This window comes from Symphodus melops (genome assembly GCF_947650265.1).
Source record: "Symphodus melops genome assembly, chromosome: 12".
Lineage (NCBI taxonomy): Eukaryota > Metazoa > Chordata > Actinopteri > Labriformes > Labridae > Symphodus > Symphodus melops.
In genome coordinates, this window is record NC_136702.1 from 9445726 (window position 1) to 9463945 (window position 18220).

General features: G+C 43.0%; 2 protein-coding genes and 1 long non-coding RNA gene across 5 annotated transcripts in view; 1 reads left to right on the forward strand and 2 right to left on the reverse strand.

Moving 5' to 3' along the window:
* Positions 1 to 154: 154 nt before the first annotated feature.
* dnajc3a (DnaJ (Hsp40) homolog, subfamily C, member 3a) lies at positions 155 to 9023 on the forward strand. Its single transcript, XM_079358444.1, has 12 exons — positions 155 to 470; positions 890 to 1000; positions 1119 to 1243; positions 1516 to 1590; positions 3000 to 3152; positions 3265 to 3446; positions 3549 to 3668; positions 4007 to 4112; positions 4232 to 4352; positions 7322 to 7454; positions 7655 to 7803; positions 8491 to 9023. Exons 1-12 carry the CDS (start codon positions 389 to 391, stop codon positions 8637 to 8639), a joined length of 1506 nt encoding a protein of 501 aa, XP_079214570.1. The 5' UTR covers positions 155 to 388; the 3' UTR covers positions 8640 to 9023.
* A 168-nt stretch (positions 9024 to 9191) lies between these two features.
* Positions 9192 to 18220, reverse strand: part of uggt2 (UDP-glucose glycoprotein glucosyltransferase 2) — a 35286-nt gene continuing 26257 nt past the window's right edge. For all 3 annotated transcript variants that reach the window (XM_079358441.1, XM_079358442.1, XM_079358443.1), the window contains exons 33-40: positions 15214 to 15318; positions 15014 to 15098; positions 14390 to 14572; positions 13990 to 14150; positions 12583 to 12697; positions 12354 to 12470; positions 11613 to 11778; positions 9192 to 11472 (exon numbers count right to left, since the gene is read on the reverse strand). In XM_079358441.1, the coding sequence (XP_079214567.1) occupies positions 11450 to 11472; positions 11613 to 11778; positions 12354 to 12470; positions 12583 to 12697; positions 13990 to 14150; positions 14390 to 14572; positions 15014 to 15098; positions 15214 to 15318 (955 nt within the window). In that variant the 3' untranslated portion in view covers positions 9192 to 11449. The remainder of the gene's footprint in view (positions 11473 to 11612; positions 11779 to 12353; positions 12471 to 12582; positions 12698 to 13989; positions 14151 to 14389; positions 14573 to 15013; positions 15099 to 15213; positions 15319 to 18220) is intronic.
* Positions 16053 to 17596, reverse strand: LOC306833291. Its single transcript, XR_013780336.1, has 3 exons — positions 17474 to 17596; positions 16763 to 17404; positions 16053 to 16139 (listed from the first exon to the last, which is right to left on the reverse strand). It is a non-coding gene; the product is annotated as an uncharacterized lncRNA (long non-coding RNA).

The following is an 18220-nucleotide window of genomic DNA, read 5'->3' on the forward strand; positions in this document are numbered from 1 at the left end:
AGTGAATAAAGAAATAAAGCGAACACAACAGTAACAAAAAAAAGCATAACACAAAGTAAAGTAAGTAGAACTTGAGTTAAATGGTTAAAAAAAAAAACACGCACGCGCACGCGCACACGCACAAAACACACACAGTCGCCCGTTTATGCTGCCGTGGCTCCTCTCTGTTGAACCAGTAGATGTGGGCGGGGCGTTTCAGACAAACCAGCCAATTAGAGCCACCCACGACCGGGTCGGCTAAGCTCAGTGCTCCGGTGTAACTGTGCTGACTCCGGTCAACACATGGGACGTTTGAGAGAATCACAAGAAAGAGTAGAGGGAATCAACATTTAGGTTGACGTTTAATTGTGACTTCACGAAGAAGACACTGTCTGATGCAACTCCAATCATGGTGTCTTTGGACCACGTGGCTCACAAAATATTGACTTACGTCCCATATGTTCTGGTTTTGATTGACATGAGATTTGAAGGTAAGCAAACTGACTTATTTGCTTTGACCACTGAGGAGTCTTGTGACAGATGTTTAATTACCATCTACACCTTTGACAGTGGTTCAGACTGCCTGCTTGTACACAGTAGTAAAGCTGTGTGTCACTAATGTCAAAGATACAGTAACATGAGCTAGCAAATCGATAACTGCAGGTTAACGTGAAGCTAGCAAGCTTAAGCAATTACACTAAAGCACACTGTTCATAAGCTGACTATTAAAGTTAGTTTACAACTATTATTGTGTTGAATAAATGTGATAAAACACTCGTTGAGTTACTGACACTGATTTAACCTCCATGCTGTTGTTTGCTGTCTGTCAGTCCATCATGTGAACAATGTGACAGATGCTCAGACATGCTCAGTTTGTTTGTTGGACATTCAGCTGTGTGATTGTTTTCAGGAGGGAAATGTGGCCGGGATGGCAGTGTGGACAATCATATGGAGATGGGGAAAAAACTGCTCGCTGCTGGTCAACTTGCAGACGCCCTCTCTCACTTCCATGCTGCTGTGGGTGAGTGGACAAAGTAACATGCACATTATATGAGAAGGATTGTCTTTTTCTTCTTTGTTGTCAAATGTGCACTTTTTTTTTGAATTTTTTTTTTAAACCCTTGCTCTTCATCATTTAGACGGAGATCCAAAGAACTACATGGCCTACTACAGGAGAGCTACTGTGTTTCTGGCGATGGGGAAGTCAAAGTCTGCACTGCCAGATTTGAGCAAAGTCATTGAACTCAAACCAGATTTCACATCTGTGAGTATTGCATTTATAATAGTCCGCAGCCATTTATTTTGTCTCAGTTGGATCAACTTTTACGTCACTCTGCAGACTTACAGCATCAGTATGACAGAATACAACTCACGGAAAGAAGCTGCTAAATGTTGTGTTGACTGATTGTGTAAGTTTTATACATTTGATCAACTCTACGCAGCTCCCGGGAATCACTTATCTTGTGTCAGCTGTGTTCATTAGTCTATATCTGCCAACAAAAAAACAAAAAAAGTCCTCTCTGCCTCTTTTAACAGGCGAGACTGCAAAGAGGAAATCTCCTTCTGAAGCAGGGCAGGCTCGATGAAGCAGAGAGTGACTTCAAGAAAGTGGTGAGTACATTAATCCCCTGATTTTAACTCTAGAGCAGCAGTGCTGAAAGAAAAAAAAACAAAAAACATTCAGATAAGCAGGAGTTCACCAGCAGGTGTCAGTGTAGATCCATAGCCTACTCGTGAAATTAAAGTGAAGTGTTTCACTTTTATCAGCATGCTTGTTTGGAACATTTGACTCGTTCATTTTATCTTAGAGTTATAAAAGGAGCAGTGGATTTTTTTTTTTTTTACATTTTAGGCTCTTGTACTGATCAAAATTAGAACTTGCTGGGGGCGCCGGTGGCACTGCGGGCGTCCCCATGCACCGAGGCTGCAGTCCCGGCCCGTGACGTTTCTCCCCACTCTCTCTCTCTCCCTCCCTTTCAGCTCTATCCACTGTCCCCTCCACAATAAAGGCTATAAATGCCCAAAAAAATAACTTCAAAAATAAACTCCTCCAAGAAAACATTTAGCTTTATTTCTTTTTTTTTTTTCTACAGACGGTTGCAGTATCCTCAGGTGTGTTAGTCATGTCAGGAGAAACAAAGTTCTTCCATCTGGAGATAATGTCAGAGTGGCACATTGTGCAGAGGGCTTAAAGCAGGCCTGCAGCCTAGTGGGATTTTTTTTTTATCTCCTTGCCTCTGCACTAAACTCTTTTTTTATTAACTCGCATGTAAAACATATATGAACTTCTGATGAGCTTTATTGTTGGGAGCCTCAGCATTTATCCTGTATTTGTGTTCGTCAGGCTGGAATGCAACACACAATGAGGCCAATGTGTAATGCTAAAAAAGTGCTGCAGGCTTCTCAACAGTTTTTTTTTTGGTATGTTTTTAAATGAAAGACAAGTTAGAAATTCATTTTTTGACAGTGTTCTTTAGGGATTCAGTGAACCACATTTCAAGCAGAGTCCAGTGAGCATCAGGGAAGGGTTTTTTTTTTTTTTTTTTTTTCTTCCAAAGGCAACTCTTTGCTGGTGTAATGTCAAGGGATCCGGCCAGTGGTGCATTCTGTCCTGCTGCTTCAGCAGTCCTCAGTGTTGGCCCAGCATCATGCATCACATTTAATGCATTACGCTGAGCTCCCAGGAAACACTTAGAGGGTACCCAAATCTGTTTGTAATGGATGTGGAGTTCGATGAGAATGCTCATGTGAATATGATGACCTCTGTGATGGCCGTGATTAAAATGTAATGGGTTTAGGGAATGGTAAGTACTGCCGCCGTTGTGATAGGCAATGCTTTCAAGAGGCAAAATTACCAGAAGAACCTCTTCAGTAAAGTAGGAATTCAGATTGAAATGAATCCAATAAGCTTTAAGCACACGACCATACTACACTCCTTATTTCCTTTTTTTTCCCCCCCCTAACTGGGCTTCTTAAATCATGACTTTAAGTACGTAACGCCTTCTCTTCCAATGTTCCAGCTGAAGAGCAACCCCAGCGACAAAGAGGAGAAGGAAGCCCAGAGTCAGCTGACGAAGTCCGACGAAATCCAGCGACTTGTGGCTCACGCGCGCAGCAGCTTCGACAGCCACGATTACGTGACCGCTGCCGCTCAACTCGACGCTATCATCGAGGTCAGATACCTCGTGCCTCATTTGCCTGCAATCGCTCATGTCACCAGGGTGTGCAGCATGTCATTTGAGTGGTAGCTGCAGCTTTGTAAGACTTGTTATCCAACCGTTACAGACTTGTGTTTGGGACGTGGCCTCTCGGGAGATGCGAGCCGAGTGCTTTATCGAATTGGGAGAGATGGGGAAGGCCGTCAGTGACCTGAAAGCGACATCCAAGTTGAAGAGTGACAATACCCAGGCTTTCTACAAACTCAGCACCATCTACTACAAACTTGGTGACCATGAGATGTCCCTCAAGTAAGGCCTGTGTCAGTATGAAGAGAAAACAGCACCCCGTCGTAGCGCTTCCTGTTCCTTCATCCCCCCCATCCCTCCCCCTCTCTGTCTTTTGATCTGCAGCGAGGTGCGTGAATGTCTGAAGCTCGACCCCGACCACAAGCAGTGTTACAGTCATTACAAGCAGGTCAAGAAGCTCAACAAACAGATCCAGTCTGCGGAGGAGCTCATCCAAGAACAGAGGTGTGTGTGTGTGTGTGTGTGTGTTCACTGTATAGCCCTGCAAATATCAAACAATATTCCCTCTGAATCCCGGTGATTGCATCAGCTGTAATACGACTGCTTCCTTACCCTGAAGCGCCCAGGCATCTCCTGCAAACAGGCATGCAAATCCCAATCTTTCTGTGAATGGGTGTCACATCATGTTAGCCACACTAAGATGTCACGTTCACAGGACGAAACAAAGAAGAATAAAAAAAAAACCAAACGGTGTGGATAGACGTCTGTGGGTGCACTGTGCATCTATGTTGCTTTCAGTTTCATCGATAGTGTCGGCGTTTTGACTTTCTGTTCCTTTTTAGGTACGAAGACGCAGTGAGTAAATACGAAGCAGTGATGAAAACTGAGCCCAACGTGCAGCATTTCTCTCTCCTCGCCAAGCAGCGCATCTGCCACGCCCTGACGCAGGTGAGACGTGCCGCTGCGGTGTTAAATGATTTGAACTCGTCCTTTTTTGAGTTCATTCAGAAGTAGAAGGAAAAAAAACAAACCCCAACCCGAATGTTTTTCTGTGTTTTGCTGATCAGAGCCAGCAGGCGAGCAGAGCCATCTCCGTGTGCAGCGAAGTCCTCGAGTCGGACCCTGAGAACGTCAGCGTGCTGAAGGACAGAGCCGAGGCCTACCTACAGGAGGAGCAGTATGAGGAAGGTGAGCCAGTCAGACCGAGCTGAAGCTGGTTAAAGTGCTTTTTGATTCTTTAACTGGATCCGGTGTCTGCTTTTCTTCACATGCTCTGAAACAGGATGACACTTAAAGGCCATTGAAGTCTACTTTGATTTAATCACCTCATGAAAAAAAAATACAAAAAAAAGTTAAAAAGTATTGTTCTTCTAAATTGCTTTAATCTTTCAAAACATTGGTTAGAGAAGGGTGTTTCTTCTTCTCAGGCCGTGCGCATAGAGGCTAATCAAGTGGAACAAAATTAATTTCAGCACAACAAACTTGACCCCCCCAGCTGAGCTAACGTCTTTATCTTCAGACTAAAGGCTGCACTGGAGAGGTACAAGATGTTATTGTTATAGCAGGATTCAGATACGAGGGGGACCTTGTGACACTACAAACACGTGAAGTCATTTAAAGTTTCCGTGTCGCATCATGGACGCCTCTCATCGTCTTTCTTTTTAATTGAAGGAATTTGTCGTCAACTGAAAAAAGTGTTATTGTTGCTGTCAGGCAGCAGGCAGTGAGTGGGGACACTCACAGCCAATCACATTGACCTCGCGTCACTAAATCTATTCAGACTTTGAATACCCACAAAAAAAGACTGAACATTGATACATTTAGCAAAGGCTTCCATATCTAATCTAGTTTGACTAGTTTTTGTGACTGCTGTGTCTAAAGCCTGAAATAGAAAATGGGATTTGTCAGAGCAGGTCCATTTAAAACGTGGTGCGGAGCAGTGTGGAAGAACAAAGTGCCAGATGTAGAGCTGTTCTGTGTTTCTGGCTGATATTACAGAGACTTTTTTTTTTTTTTTTTTCCCTGTTTTTCATCAAGCCTAAAGCGATTCTTCGGCGGCAGTGCCAAATCAAACGCACATACACACACGCGTAGAGCTAACCAGCGCCATAAAGCCTTTGCCGGCCGTGGGGGGGGGGGATTAGGCTGAAACAATGGTCTACCCTATCCGTTGTCAAATCTCAGGAAGTTCAGAGATGGCAGATGGTGAAATCCCCAGGAATGGGTCCATGTTCCAGCAACCAATTCACCGGGCACCCGATGTTCTGCTGTCACCCTTCAATCAACCGACGGATATCTTTAGTCAGCACCTCTGCCACACACAATGTTTACATGTCAATTAGGTTTGAAATTCACTGTAAACACTCTTCACCACCAGACACTGGTTTCTACAGTACACAACCAACTCAAACTCTTAAATTCCAAGATAATTAGATTAAAGTACTGGAATATAATCTGAAAGATGAAGTCACATTTATAATCCCCTGAAACGTCAAGTACACAAAGAGTTGTAAGAGAGATGGTTTTTTCTTACTCTTAACTTTGGGGTATGTTTTAATGTTAGGTTTGTATTCATATTAAATGTGTTTTCCTTTTTTAAATGGATTTTTGTTTTTGCAAAAAAACAATTTTATCGGCTTAATTTCTCCACACACAAACACAAAAGACACCTCAACAAAAGTCATTCACAGGAGTTCATCTCGCACACGCAGAAATTTGAATAAAAAAATGAAATAAAAACATGTCGGAGATGTTCTTCGGCGGTATCGTCTACGTGTGGGAAACACTGCATTGATAACATGATGGGAAGAAGTACGGAGAGTGAGATGGTCACTGAGAGTGTAAAATAAAGACTTGAGACATTTTCATTTTGGTAAAACAGCTTAGAAACTTGACAATTCCTCTAAAAAGTAATTGTTTAGCTTTTCCTAATTTCCCTTTTTTAATATACTTCACATCGTGACGATCCAAAAAGTAGGGAAGACAGTGAAGCTTGTGGGATTTTCACAAAGACCGTGCCCTCAACATGGAAGCACTGCTGACCCTGCTACAGCAAAGTGACACAGACGAGGAGAAAACTAACAGCAGAATAAAACCAGCTTGTCTGTAGAGGTCCTTAAAATCTAATCAAAAAGGATAAAAGAGGTATTTTTTTGAGATAAATAATGAGACGTAAATCCTCACAAGTTAACACTTGCTGCTTTACTAAAGGGCAGTGTGACACTGATGTGTAATGTGTCAGTTGAAAGCTTCGAGGAGTAATGAACACACTTAAACAACACTGCAGCTTTAAGAACAATTATGAAGAGGGATGGGAGTGCCAGATGAGTTTTTATTTTGAATACGTAGCCTCTGAAAAATGGCTTCAATTTTGCCATAATGTTTCCATTACTTATTACGTTTTTTTTTTTTTTTGTTCAGACAGAGAAACAACAAAAAAAGGTCCAATTAGAGCAACAATGATCCCCCTCTCGTCCCGGCAAGGCAGGTCAGGCATCCTGAAGCCGGGCTCATGTTAGAACAAGGCATAAACGCATCAAGCGCGAGGGAAGGTCAGACCACATGTGAACTGTTAAATTGTCAGAACCACCCATGGGTGTTCAAATCTCCCCCTGTGCACCTTCAGAGGGTAAACAAGCTTGAAAGCACTCACACGTACACTCCCGACCGACCTGGAGGCCTCTGCTACAGGATGTGATGGGGCTGTGCTTTTATTCATGACGAAGGGTTCTACATTTAGTAAAAGACGAGGTTGTCCGAGAATTTGAGTTTTGGTGCGTACATTCGTAAATTCAATAACATCGATTGGCCACAAACGAATGAGGATGTCCGTCTGGTCACTCATTGGAGAATTCAAACATTTATAGACAAGTGCCAAACCAGCCTAAGACGTCGATTTCACATTCATTACATCGAGGGAATAAATGCTGCTGATGTAGTACGATACAATTAAAGTGAACTTCTACATTGTGTTTGGTTGAGTATCTTAACGAAGGCTCAGAAACGATAACACACGATGGACAACAAGACCTTGAAGCCAGTTATTTCCACTGAAGGACTTTGTTGAAGCACTGTACTTCACTTTCCATTAGCTGCAGCAGACGGAGAAGCAATACTGATTCTATCCTGCTTTTTTTTTTCTTCTTCTTCTTTTCCAGCTATTAAGGACTACGAGACTGCGGGGAAACACAGCGAGAACGACCGTCAGGTAAAAGAAGGCCTGGAGAGAGCTCAGCGACTTCTCAAACAGTCTCTGAAGAGGGATTATTACAAGATCCTCGGAGTGAAGAGGTGGGCTCTGTTTTTTTTTTCTTTTCTGAACTCGAGAAGAATCGAGTTACTTTAGAAGACACTTGAATTGGAAGAAGTCATATTGATTAACATCAGAGCCTGTAGTTATATAGACACTTGGTCTTATTAGGTTCAGATTCAGAAAGGGAGGCTGCGTTCATCTTCAAATGAATTTGCTGTCATTCTCTCTGTTGTCGTAGAACTGCCCAGAAAAAGGAGATCATTAAAGCCTACAGAAAACTAGCGCAGCAGTGGCATCCCGATAACTTCCAGGATCCCGAGGAAAAGAAGAAGGCGGAGAAGAAGTTCATCGACATCGCTCAGGCCAAAGAAGTCCTCACTGACCCCGGTGAGGAGTATTACTATCCTAACACCAGTCCTTACAGGGCCAGTGTCACATCTCAACATAAGATGTGACAAATCCAACTGGTATCGCTTTTTAATGGGCTTATTTCACAAGGACCCTGCGCAGTATTTAGCATACATGCTGTTGTATTGTAATCTAATTTACATCTGCAGTCCCTGTGAACATAACATAGAAGGCTTATGTATCGGTTCTTTCAATAATCTTTTTTTTTTTTTTCCGCCTTATTCCTCAGTTTATCCATTTTTTTTGTTCCATGCTTATCGGGGTCAGGTCGTAGTAGCAGCAGGTTCTTCCCCTCAAAAAATTTTTTTCTTTTTCTTCTTCAACTCCTCCGAGGGGATTCTGAGATGTTCTCAGGCCAGATGGCAAATATAATCCTCATAGTTCTCTGGGTCTACCTCAAGGTCTCCTCCCAGTTGGGCGTACCAAGAAAACCTTCACGTTTTTGAATCAGACGCCTGAACCACGTCAACTGGCAACTTTCAATACAAAGGAGGCTCAGCTTTTTTGTGTTGGAGAAGTTACAGCTCGTCTTTAGTGGCATTAACAAAGACATGGATTGATTCTGTGCTGGTTGTGATGATCTTTTTTTTCCCGTAAGCTGTGGATATACATGTAGAGTAATACGTTGAAATGTTCTGTTCTGACATCACCTTTCTTCTATTTTAGAGATGAGAACTAAGTTTGATCACGGGGAGGACCCCATGGATCCAGAGACCCAACAGGGACGCCATCATCACCAGCACTTCCATCAAGGCTTCCAGGGATTCAACCCGTTCGGCTCCGGACCCTTCAACTTTAAATTTAATTTCAACTGAGGATCCCTCAAAGCTGGACTTTTAAGTATTTTCCTCCCTAATAAAGAGATCATTGGTTCAAACGATGTCAGCGCATACCAATGATTCTCTCACAAACTGTGACTTTAATTCAGTGACCTTAATTCAAAATGAATCCTTTTGTTGTTAAATTATACAACTTTGAATTCCGTTTGTGGAAGATCTGTTGCTATGCTAACAATTCTCTGCAGTGTGTGAAGCAGCTTTTATCTGTCGAGTGTAAGCGATCCATCTTTTCCTTTTTCCGTACGCTTACACCTCACATCCATTTGTACATAGGTACAGTACTATTTTTATATGATCGGAGTTTTTCTGAGCTGTAAATAAAGATGTATTTATGTACATGAATTAAAGTGAGGAGCAGGAGTACTGCTGCGTGGATGAGTCTGTAAAAGGATTTCAGTAATGATTCTTTTTTTAACCGCTACATTTCATTTGTTTCAAATATACAGAGTAGACTTCAAGGAGTTATTCCCTTCATTCCTAAACTCACCATGAGACGACAGACTTTAAAAACAGCTTCTGTAAAGGTGGTTTAATAGCAAAGATTTATTTGTCTACCAGACAGTAATATAAATGTGTATTTGACACATCACAGTGAACGACAGGTGATCTGAGAACAGATCTCCTCCCATTATAGTTTGTTGACTTTTTAAGACAAAAGAAATGTTCAGTTGGCTTTGGTTAAGCAGCATCGACCATCTTATTCCTGAGACAAAAACACTGGTCTGATATCAAACTGAAATGTTGGGGGAAAAAAAAAAAAAAAGAAATTTATCATGGCGGCTAAATGTGCACAAGTAATGTAAACATGGAGTCATAATTCTAATCAAATGTTTGACCCTTAAACTATGACCTTTGTATGCTAATGGGACGGACAACCAGTTCACTTAATCCTTTTCATCCGGGAGAATTGTTGTAAAAAGAGACGGATTTATCACTCAAATTAGTGCTTTAAAAAAACACATTAGCTTTCAAACTAAAACTACCTGGATTATCAGTTTTGTCAGAAATCAGTCTCGTTTATTAATACTTCTGCACGCGATGCCTTCATCCAGACTTTACTACTAAAGTACTTGTACGAAAGAGCAACAGCTACACGTCCAATCAGAGCGAGTCCTACTGAAGCAGCAGTGTTGACGTGACGCTGCTCCCCCTGTTGGCCACTTGGTATCTTTTAAAGCTTTGCTGAATAAGTCCATGCGCAAGTGTTGTTTCTAAACAAGTGAATCTTTGAAGTGGAAAATGTACAACTAAAAGAAAGCCCATGTCTGCTGCATGCTGTGACTCGACACCGACCCAGCAGGTGTCAAACCTTCTGAATGAAATGATCAAATATCGATCTGATGGTCAGGTTTGCTTTTGTAATCCATAAAGAGGTATCAATATTCATTTCAGTCTGTTTCATAAACAAAGTCCTAACAAGAGCTTGAAATATTCTAAAATGCCAACTATAAAGAAGAAATGGTAAGCATGCTAAGTGAGTTATCCAAGCTAAGGTACTTTTAGATTGCAGCTTTGGGGCAGGATTATCAAACACTAAATTACTTGATTACATTTTCTAAATCTTATTCCAAGGACAGTCTTGTTTAAAGGAGCACTAGGGAAGTGATTGGTTTGTGGAAGCAGGCTGGATATATTGAGGTTTTTTTTTTGATGACGGGACCCTCAGCATGCGTGATGTATTGTGTCATTGGACTCATGAACGGGGAAAGCATGCAAGATTTCAAACAAACCCTATGGAGGAAAAAAAAAGGAAGGATAGGAAATACTACTTTTCTACAGCTCCCTTGTCCTGAATAAAAAGCAGAGAGATAAGAAATGGAGCTGTCGATATGCTTTAGGTCACTAAAGGGCTTTACCACTACACAATCTCCATTTCATATGCAGTACATTACAAATAAATCAGACTCCTATCTGATGGTGTAGTGAGTTAAAATATGAATCCAATAAAAAAACAGAAAAAAAAAACACCATGTTGTGCGTTTTGGTGCAGCAGATAGAGAAGAATTAAGATGTATTTGTCCCTGCTGCTAAAAAGGTATGTTCATATGAAGTTTCAGTCGGAATATTAGAACCCGATAGAGCTGAGACATTGTTGATGGAAAATGAATAAACAAACAAACAAAACACCCTTCTCTTCCGAAAGAGAGACGGCCTCCCTGTAGATGAAAAACTGCAAATGATGTGACAACTTCACAACCAGCCTGAACATTTAAAACATTTGAGTATTTTAAAGTCAGCTATAACTTTGGTTTGGGTTTTCTTTTTGTTGCATAGTCTAAGTCTTCATGTCAGACGTATCAAATTTAAAGTACCAAAAATAACTTGCTTCTGAACTATTTTACACTTAAAAAAAATAAATCACAATGTGAGATTGGACTCTTAGAGATGTGCCTTCTCTAATTGATTCTTTGCAGACATTATCAGTGCAAAATATGGCAGCTACTTCTCCCCAAACACACACCTAACAAACCGCTCTGACTCTACTCTTTGACTCTTTCTGTGTTTGCTTCATTCTCTGTGTAACCACGAGCAGACTGTGGTGCAGAAAGCCAGTTCACAGTTGGCAGGTGACGCTTAGATCCCGTGTTAATTTGTGAGACGTATCGACTGCAGAAGCAGATATGGCATCTCTGAAAATATCTCGTCCGTCTGTGGCTGGGGAGATGCTCGACAACAACAACACTGTGCGGCTATGTTTAGATGGAATTGTCTTGTCTTCAAGCTTCGCAGGTGGCCTGCATGCAGAAGGAGCTGCCTCGTGTCTGTTCAGCGGGTGCTGGCAGACGTTAAAGTTCATCTCGCTGGTTGTCTAGGAGGGGGCAGTTGGAAAGAAAAAGAAAAAAAGACAACGAGAGAAAATGAGCCCGGCGGTCAAAAAAGTTGATCATACAGGAGGAGAATGAAAAATGGAGGTGGAACGCTTTTTCTTAAGACAAAGAGCATACGCACCTTTTTGGATTTGTGAAGGGGAGAGAGTGTGTTGCTGCCTTTCTGCGTCTTCCTGCTCCTGCTCCTGTCTCAGCAGCTGTTTTATCTCATTGTCATATTCGACCCATTCGGGCACAATCCTGGCTGCAGCTGTTAGCTTGGGCTCCTTGGTCTTTGGGTTATTGCACTGCGGCAGAAAAAGGAAGCAGAACAAAACACATCAGTCACGCCACCAGCGCCACTTTCTCCCAACAAGTCTTAATGCCGTTCCCAGCACTGTCTGTGGCAGCCATTTCAACCTAATTTGATTTCCAATTCTGTTAAAAGGACATTAGCCTGCGTCTTGTATCTGAATTACCAAGTGGGTGTCCTAAACCGCAATGAGACAACGCTTCCTATTCCAGTCTGCTGGAGCCCCGCCAGTAATTCATGAAATTAGTTTAGGAGACTACACCATAGCTCCTCAGTTGTCTCCTAAATGCCAAGTAACTCACAGACATTAAGGTCCAGGAATATTCTGCTTTTTTTGTGCTGCAGCAGCTACAGCCCACTAAAAAAAACCATGTTGTAATTATCTGTGTCTTCTACACGAGAAAAAGGAGGATTGTAGAAAAGACTGAGGGGACTTACTGACAGGAATAACTGATGATTCAATATTTTGCAATTCCCACTATGCTAGATATCTTTTCCTCACAGTCCTGACCAGCATCCTGCAGTCAGATTTTTTGTTTTGTTTTGTTTTTTTATTACTCCGGAACTTACAAGGTCTATCGTCTTAGCTGTGACTTTAGAGGTGTCATCACACCATGTCTCGCACCAAAGCCACTCCTGGGGGAGGGACTTGATGGCCACCTGGTGGATCATATTGTTCGGAAGGTCCTAGAAGATTAAAAAAACAAACAAAAAAAACACACATTCATTTATTTGAAAATGAAGCACATCATGTTCGATGGAACTTGAAGAACAAACTCTTTAAAAAAAAGTGTCCCACCTGGTCCAGGTTGGACAGACTGTTGGGGTCTTGACTCAGGGCTTGGTACTGGCCCCTTAATCGGTCCCCGGCTGCAATCTTCCGAAACTTCTTCAAGTCTACGACGTAGAGTGCGCTGAAGAGAAAGCAGGCGTGAGTAAACCCTTCCTGGAGAGCCCATAGGAACAACCTCATATAACTAAAATAACGACACAATAAAGATAATCACACCCCAGGTCCGTTTGGATAATTGAAGCTAACGTGCCATATTACTTCACAAAGCACTGTAGACTTTGGAGTTTCACTTATTAGATTTAGCTCTGCCAGAGGATATTCACCACTTAATGTTTATCTGGACTCCCTGATGAGGGTCACTCGCCCTCACTGCCTTCGTCCTGCCACAGCTATGCAGCACACTGGCATCCATTCAATTCACTGTGGTTTCAGAGTTTGTTCTTTTCTTTTCCCCGTCCTTATCATCCAGAAGTAAAGTGGTTAAAGTTTCTGCCAGCGCTATTCAGCCACCGGCCGGCCGATTATCCCTGACACTGACAGAGAGGGGACCTCGGTGTCAGAGGCCTGGCACAGAGACAAACTTTTTTTATTTCAAATCTAGTGCTTCATGTAAGAAATGTATCCACAGCGAGTTTTATTATAATTGGTGGGGTATGGTCACCATGGAAACTGGATGAACATGACATGTTTGGGTAGTGAGGCTACTTTATTTTTTACATTTCTTTTCCTTTCTGGTTCAAAATAGCCCGAAACGACACGGCAGATTTTCATGCCGTTTGATTTGATTTTGCTGACAAATTAAATATGACCCGCTCTTCAGAGAGCTGAACATCTGGCACGTCACTAAATTCCTACTGCCTGATTAATGTGAGATTTTACAACCACTCAAAAGTATAACTCTGTCTGACTCCTGACATTTTTTAAGATCAAAAAAGATGGAGGAACTAAACAAATCCCGGCATTTCAAGTCTCTAAAAACACAAAAACCAAAAATACAGTTCCGCTTCTACTGTTATTTTTAGTTCTTCCCAAATTCCAAAAATGAAACACTCTTGCAGGATAATGAATAATTCCTCACGATGAGTCATTGAATCTAAGCCACAATGAGGAGAAAGATGGATTTTCATGTCGCAGAATATGCTGGTAGGTATTTTTTGTTCGTTTGTTGGGAGGAGGAGAGGGGGGCTTGTCTTTACCTTTATCAGACAGGACAGCTGACGAGAGACAGGAAATGTGGGGAGAGAGAGCAAGGGGGGGGAGAGTGTCACCAAGCTGCCATGTTGGGGAATCAAACCTGCGCCCGGTGGATGGTAACAGTCTTGATTTCTTGGATTTATTCCGCTGCCTCTCTATGATGTAATCTATCAGGGATGGTTTAAAGCATTCAATGCAGTTTTCAGCAAAGGAGCAAACCTGATGTGGTATTTCCTCTGTCCCAGATGTGAGGCCCAGTAGCCAGATTTCCAGAAGCGATAGCCTTCCATCTCCCTGCGGCTATCACAAAACGGCGTGTAGCCATAAGGAGCCCCCTGCAGGTCTAAATCCCTCAACTCCTTCAGATCAGCCCGGACGATCTGTGAAGAAGAACATTTGTGAGCACCCGCAGCCACATGTCCGACGGTGTCCATGGGCAAGACACTTAACCCCGGAGTTGCTCCTGCTGCTTCGCCAACACCATGTGACTGTGTATGAATGAGTTCAGCTAATACCGATTCACTTTCCATAACAGCCTCTCCCCTCCACAGACACACACAGCCCTCTCACTAACAGCTACGCACTTCCGCAGAAGCTCTCGGTTCGATTCGATCGTCACCTGGTCGGCGTCGACAAAGATGATCTTGTCCACAGCCAAAGGGAACAGAACGTCCAGGAAGAGGATCTTGTATCCCCAGATAATGCGCTGCTTCTCAGTCTGCTGGTGGAGCCAGCGGGGCCACTTGTACTGAACCAACTCGTACTGAAAGCCGTACCTCTCCGCCATGTGAGAGATGGTCTCCTGAACACACACACACACACACACACACACCAGCAGATTAATACACATTTCAGATAGGTGCTGAATCCCGTTTACAATACACAATACCAATCAGTGGATACAGAATTTGAACATTTTGAGCAGGGCAGATAGACATTTTATTGATCCTGAGGGACGAGTCATTGTGAAATCGAGATGAATTAGGATAACTGTACGACTAAAGGGAAAGTGGTATTATATAACGTGCTAGACAGCTTGACATACTAAATAAATAAACCTCCACGCTCCAGTCGGCTATTTTTCAAGTAGACTTTAAAAAAATGAAGGAGAGGAAAAACGCAAATATCCTCTCTTTCCTCTGGAATAAATAAAACTTTAGAAGAGCTGGGATCAAGTTATTGAACAAGTCGAAAAACAAAGATGTTATAAAGCTGTCATGAGGAGTGATGGGGGGGGGGTTACCTTGAAGGACGGGGAGAGGTAATTCTTGAGGAACCAGAACTTTACAGGCGTCTCGGTGTGCCGGAGGACGGACAGCATCATTATTCTGACGGAGACACAAAGTGTAAAGGGAGTAGTTTGAGGATCGGGGGGGGGGGGGGGGGGGGGCTGAAAGAAATGCCACGTGAAGAGGTGGGCTGGTGAACTTCAAAGTGACCCACCTCAGAAAGCGCTCGTACAGATGGCCCGAGGCCACGGAGAAGATGTTGAGAACGTCGTCTTTCTTCTTCTCCCCATCGTTTCTCTTGGAGCTTCCACCCGTGATGCTGTAAATGACACGACCACGCGTGAGTCTAAGTCTTGAATTTCCCTCGGGATCAATAAAGTATCTATCTATCTATCTATCTATCTATCTATCTATCTATCTATCTATCTATCTATCTATCTATCTATCTAGTCTGTCTTGTTTTTTGTTGCCGCATGTTAACAGTCTACAGGATAAAACCAGGAGGATTTTTGTAGAACAACGGGAAAGAGTCAAAACGTTTCAAACAAACCCACGCAAACTGTCTTTTGAAATAAAAAAAATAAAAACTGGAAATGGCAGAGCTCTGAGCTGGTTTGATGTGAACTCTAGAGATCTGAAAGAATCACTTTGCGAGAACGGTGCGGCTGCAATATTGAAGCAGATCTTTATTTTAGCACACACTGGTAAGTCGAGAGAGTCCATAAAATGTTGATTAAATAAGAGAGACGCATCGTTGAGATTTAAAAGTGCCACCCGGGTAGCGACCATGGAGGAAGTTAAACAAACATTATGGTTAATTGTTTGAGGGTACGGTAACAATCATTTCTTATGACTCTTTGTGGATGTGTGTGTGGAGTCTTGAGTAGCTGATCAGGAGATTGATTTTGTCCATTTAAAGGCAGGGTCGGTCATTTTCTCCAGATATACTTTTTACATTTTTGGTTGAAATGTTCTTTAGGTCCTGACAGAAATTAGTAACTCACGTGCTCTGAAAAAGGTATGAAGAAAATCTGTCATCTGTCGCGGCCAATGTCTGCCACGAGGTACCAATCTGATGAACCAATCACGCCTCCCTGCTCGCTCTCTAACCCATGCATGAGCCCACGCTCAAAGCATGAGCTGAGGTCCGCCTCTGGACCAATGGCACTTGTGCATGTAAGTGAGGGGCGTGGCTTTTGAGGGAGCACAGAGGAGCAGACGGAGCACGGAGAGAATCATCAAAATCATGCTAGTTTTGACCAACATTGATTTTAAACATGTGGAGTCGAAAGTAAAAGTAAAGCAGCGAATTTTCTTCCCTTTCATTTTCATTGAATGAAACGCCTCGGCGGTCAGCTTGATATTTCTGATTATCCACATTAAGACCATTCTCACCAGGATTCAAACACTGACGGCTTTGCTGAACCAACTTTGACTGAAATGTGTTTCCCATTTTAGATAAAGAACTAGAAAAGTTATGCAAATAATGGCTGAATGAAGAACTCAAGGTTACAGTTTCAACAGCAATCCAAAAGTGACAAGAGAACCCAAAGGGTAATTAAAAAAAAAAAAAAAACAATAATATATATATATATATGTATATGTATATGTATATCTGGCCAGCAGCATGTGACACGGCACATGAGGCACCTCCCTCAGGTGAAATGAAGAGTTATCACGTGAGATACCGGCACAGACCACACACATCTGAGCTATCAGCAGCAACAAACCCTGCCAGCTACTGGAGAGCGATGGCTCATGACGCGAGGCACATTTAGCAAGACAGAAGTAAGGACTTATGCTGGAGGGGGGGGGGGGGGACGTGTCTGCGGTCAGACTGTGTGTCCTTGTTTCTAATAGGCTGCTGATGAGGGAAGGATCGTCTCTCCCGCGCTCAACCACAACCACAGCCTTCAGGGCCTCTCGGAGACACAACAGAGTGTCTCTCTCTATGTCCGCTACAACGCACTATACATGAATAAGAGACTGAGCAGCAAGCAAGCAACATCCACCAAACAAACTCTCCGTGGCCCAGGATGCTGCATTTTCTTTATCCACCAAATTCAGCCCTTCTTCAAACTATTATTGTATTTCTCAGCCGGCATTCCTCCTCAAACCTCATCACTTCTCTCTCTCTCTCTCTCTCTAGTGGAGCAGTTTGCCTCTGGGGAGTCACCACACATCTGGAGAGTCTTGGGATACCAAGTGAATGCTACTGTATGACTAAGCTGGACATTACAAAGGGGCGTCCAGCACCTCAGTGGGCCTCCCCAGATAAGCAGCTTTGGAGGGTCAGGTGAGAGGCCGTTTAGCTGACTCGCTCGAGATAATCTGGACCGCTGGAATGATCAACAGAGCGCTGGATAAATCCTCTGCGTAGTGGATGGCTCTATCTGGACCATACTCTGCTTTCGTTTTTCCCCTCCAACTCCTCACGTCGGGCAAGCCTTATTCTCTTACGTCTGTGTGGGGACGTAAACACAATCAGACGAGTTCAACGTGTGCCCACTAAAGACCCACCCATGGGTAGATGTACAGTAAAGCATTAGTGTAGGTCATTCGGTCCCAAACTGGGGTCCTGGCCCCTCCCAGGAGGGACGGGGGGGGTCAATCATGATGGAACACTGGATTGTGTCTGTAACAACAAGTGTGTGTCGAGCTATTCTGATGGGATTCTATCAATGACAATGATTCAGCCATGTGGCGTTTACTTTTTCTGACAGGCTTCTTTCCTGAGGCTTCTTCTAAAACTCTCCGAGGCCCAAGCTCACCTGGGGAGAGGGGGCTTCACCTGAAGCCCCACCTGAAAAGTGTCCGTCACCTGAAGCCTGGATGACACCTGAGGGATGCTCTCTCTTCACCTGGGTGCCTCTTGTTTTTCTGCCTTTATAAGTCAGCATTAAGGACATTAAACCCTCAAAGTTTCTCAGACTGAGAGTAACAGGAGGAACGTCTTCTATTCAACCCCCCCCTCCCCCCCGGGAATAAAGAAAAAAAAAAAAAAAAAAGCAAGAGAGGGCAATGACAAAGAAAGAATCTCAAACTATTCACGATTGCTTCATGGAGAAAAAAAAAAGCTTTGTAACAGCTCTGTCACTTAGAACCACTCGTGCTTGCTGACGCACGGATTCACCTCACTAACTGTTCAGAGGCGTGACATCAATATACGGCACATGTAAAATCCCTCGCGGCATTCGGTGGTTACAAATAAAGTGATGTGT

Excerpts from the sequence above, each read along its gene's own strand:
- dnajc3a (XM_079358444.1), top strand. The coding sequence starts at position 389 with ATGGTGTCTTTGGACCACGTGGCTCACAAAATATTGACTTACGTCCCA. Across the intron at positions 4,353-7,321 it reads GGAGGAGCAGTATGAGGAAG|CTATTAAGGACTACGAGACT; the intron begins GTGAGCCAGTCA and ends CTTCTTTTCCAG. Across the intron at positions 7,455-7,654 it reads AAGATCCTCGGAGTGAAGAG|AACTGCCCAGAAAAAGGAGA; the intron begins GTGGGCTCTGTT and ends CTGTTGTCGTAG.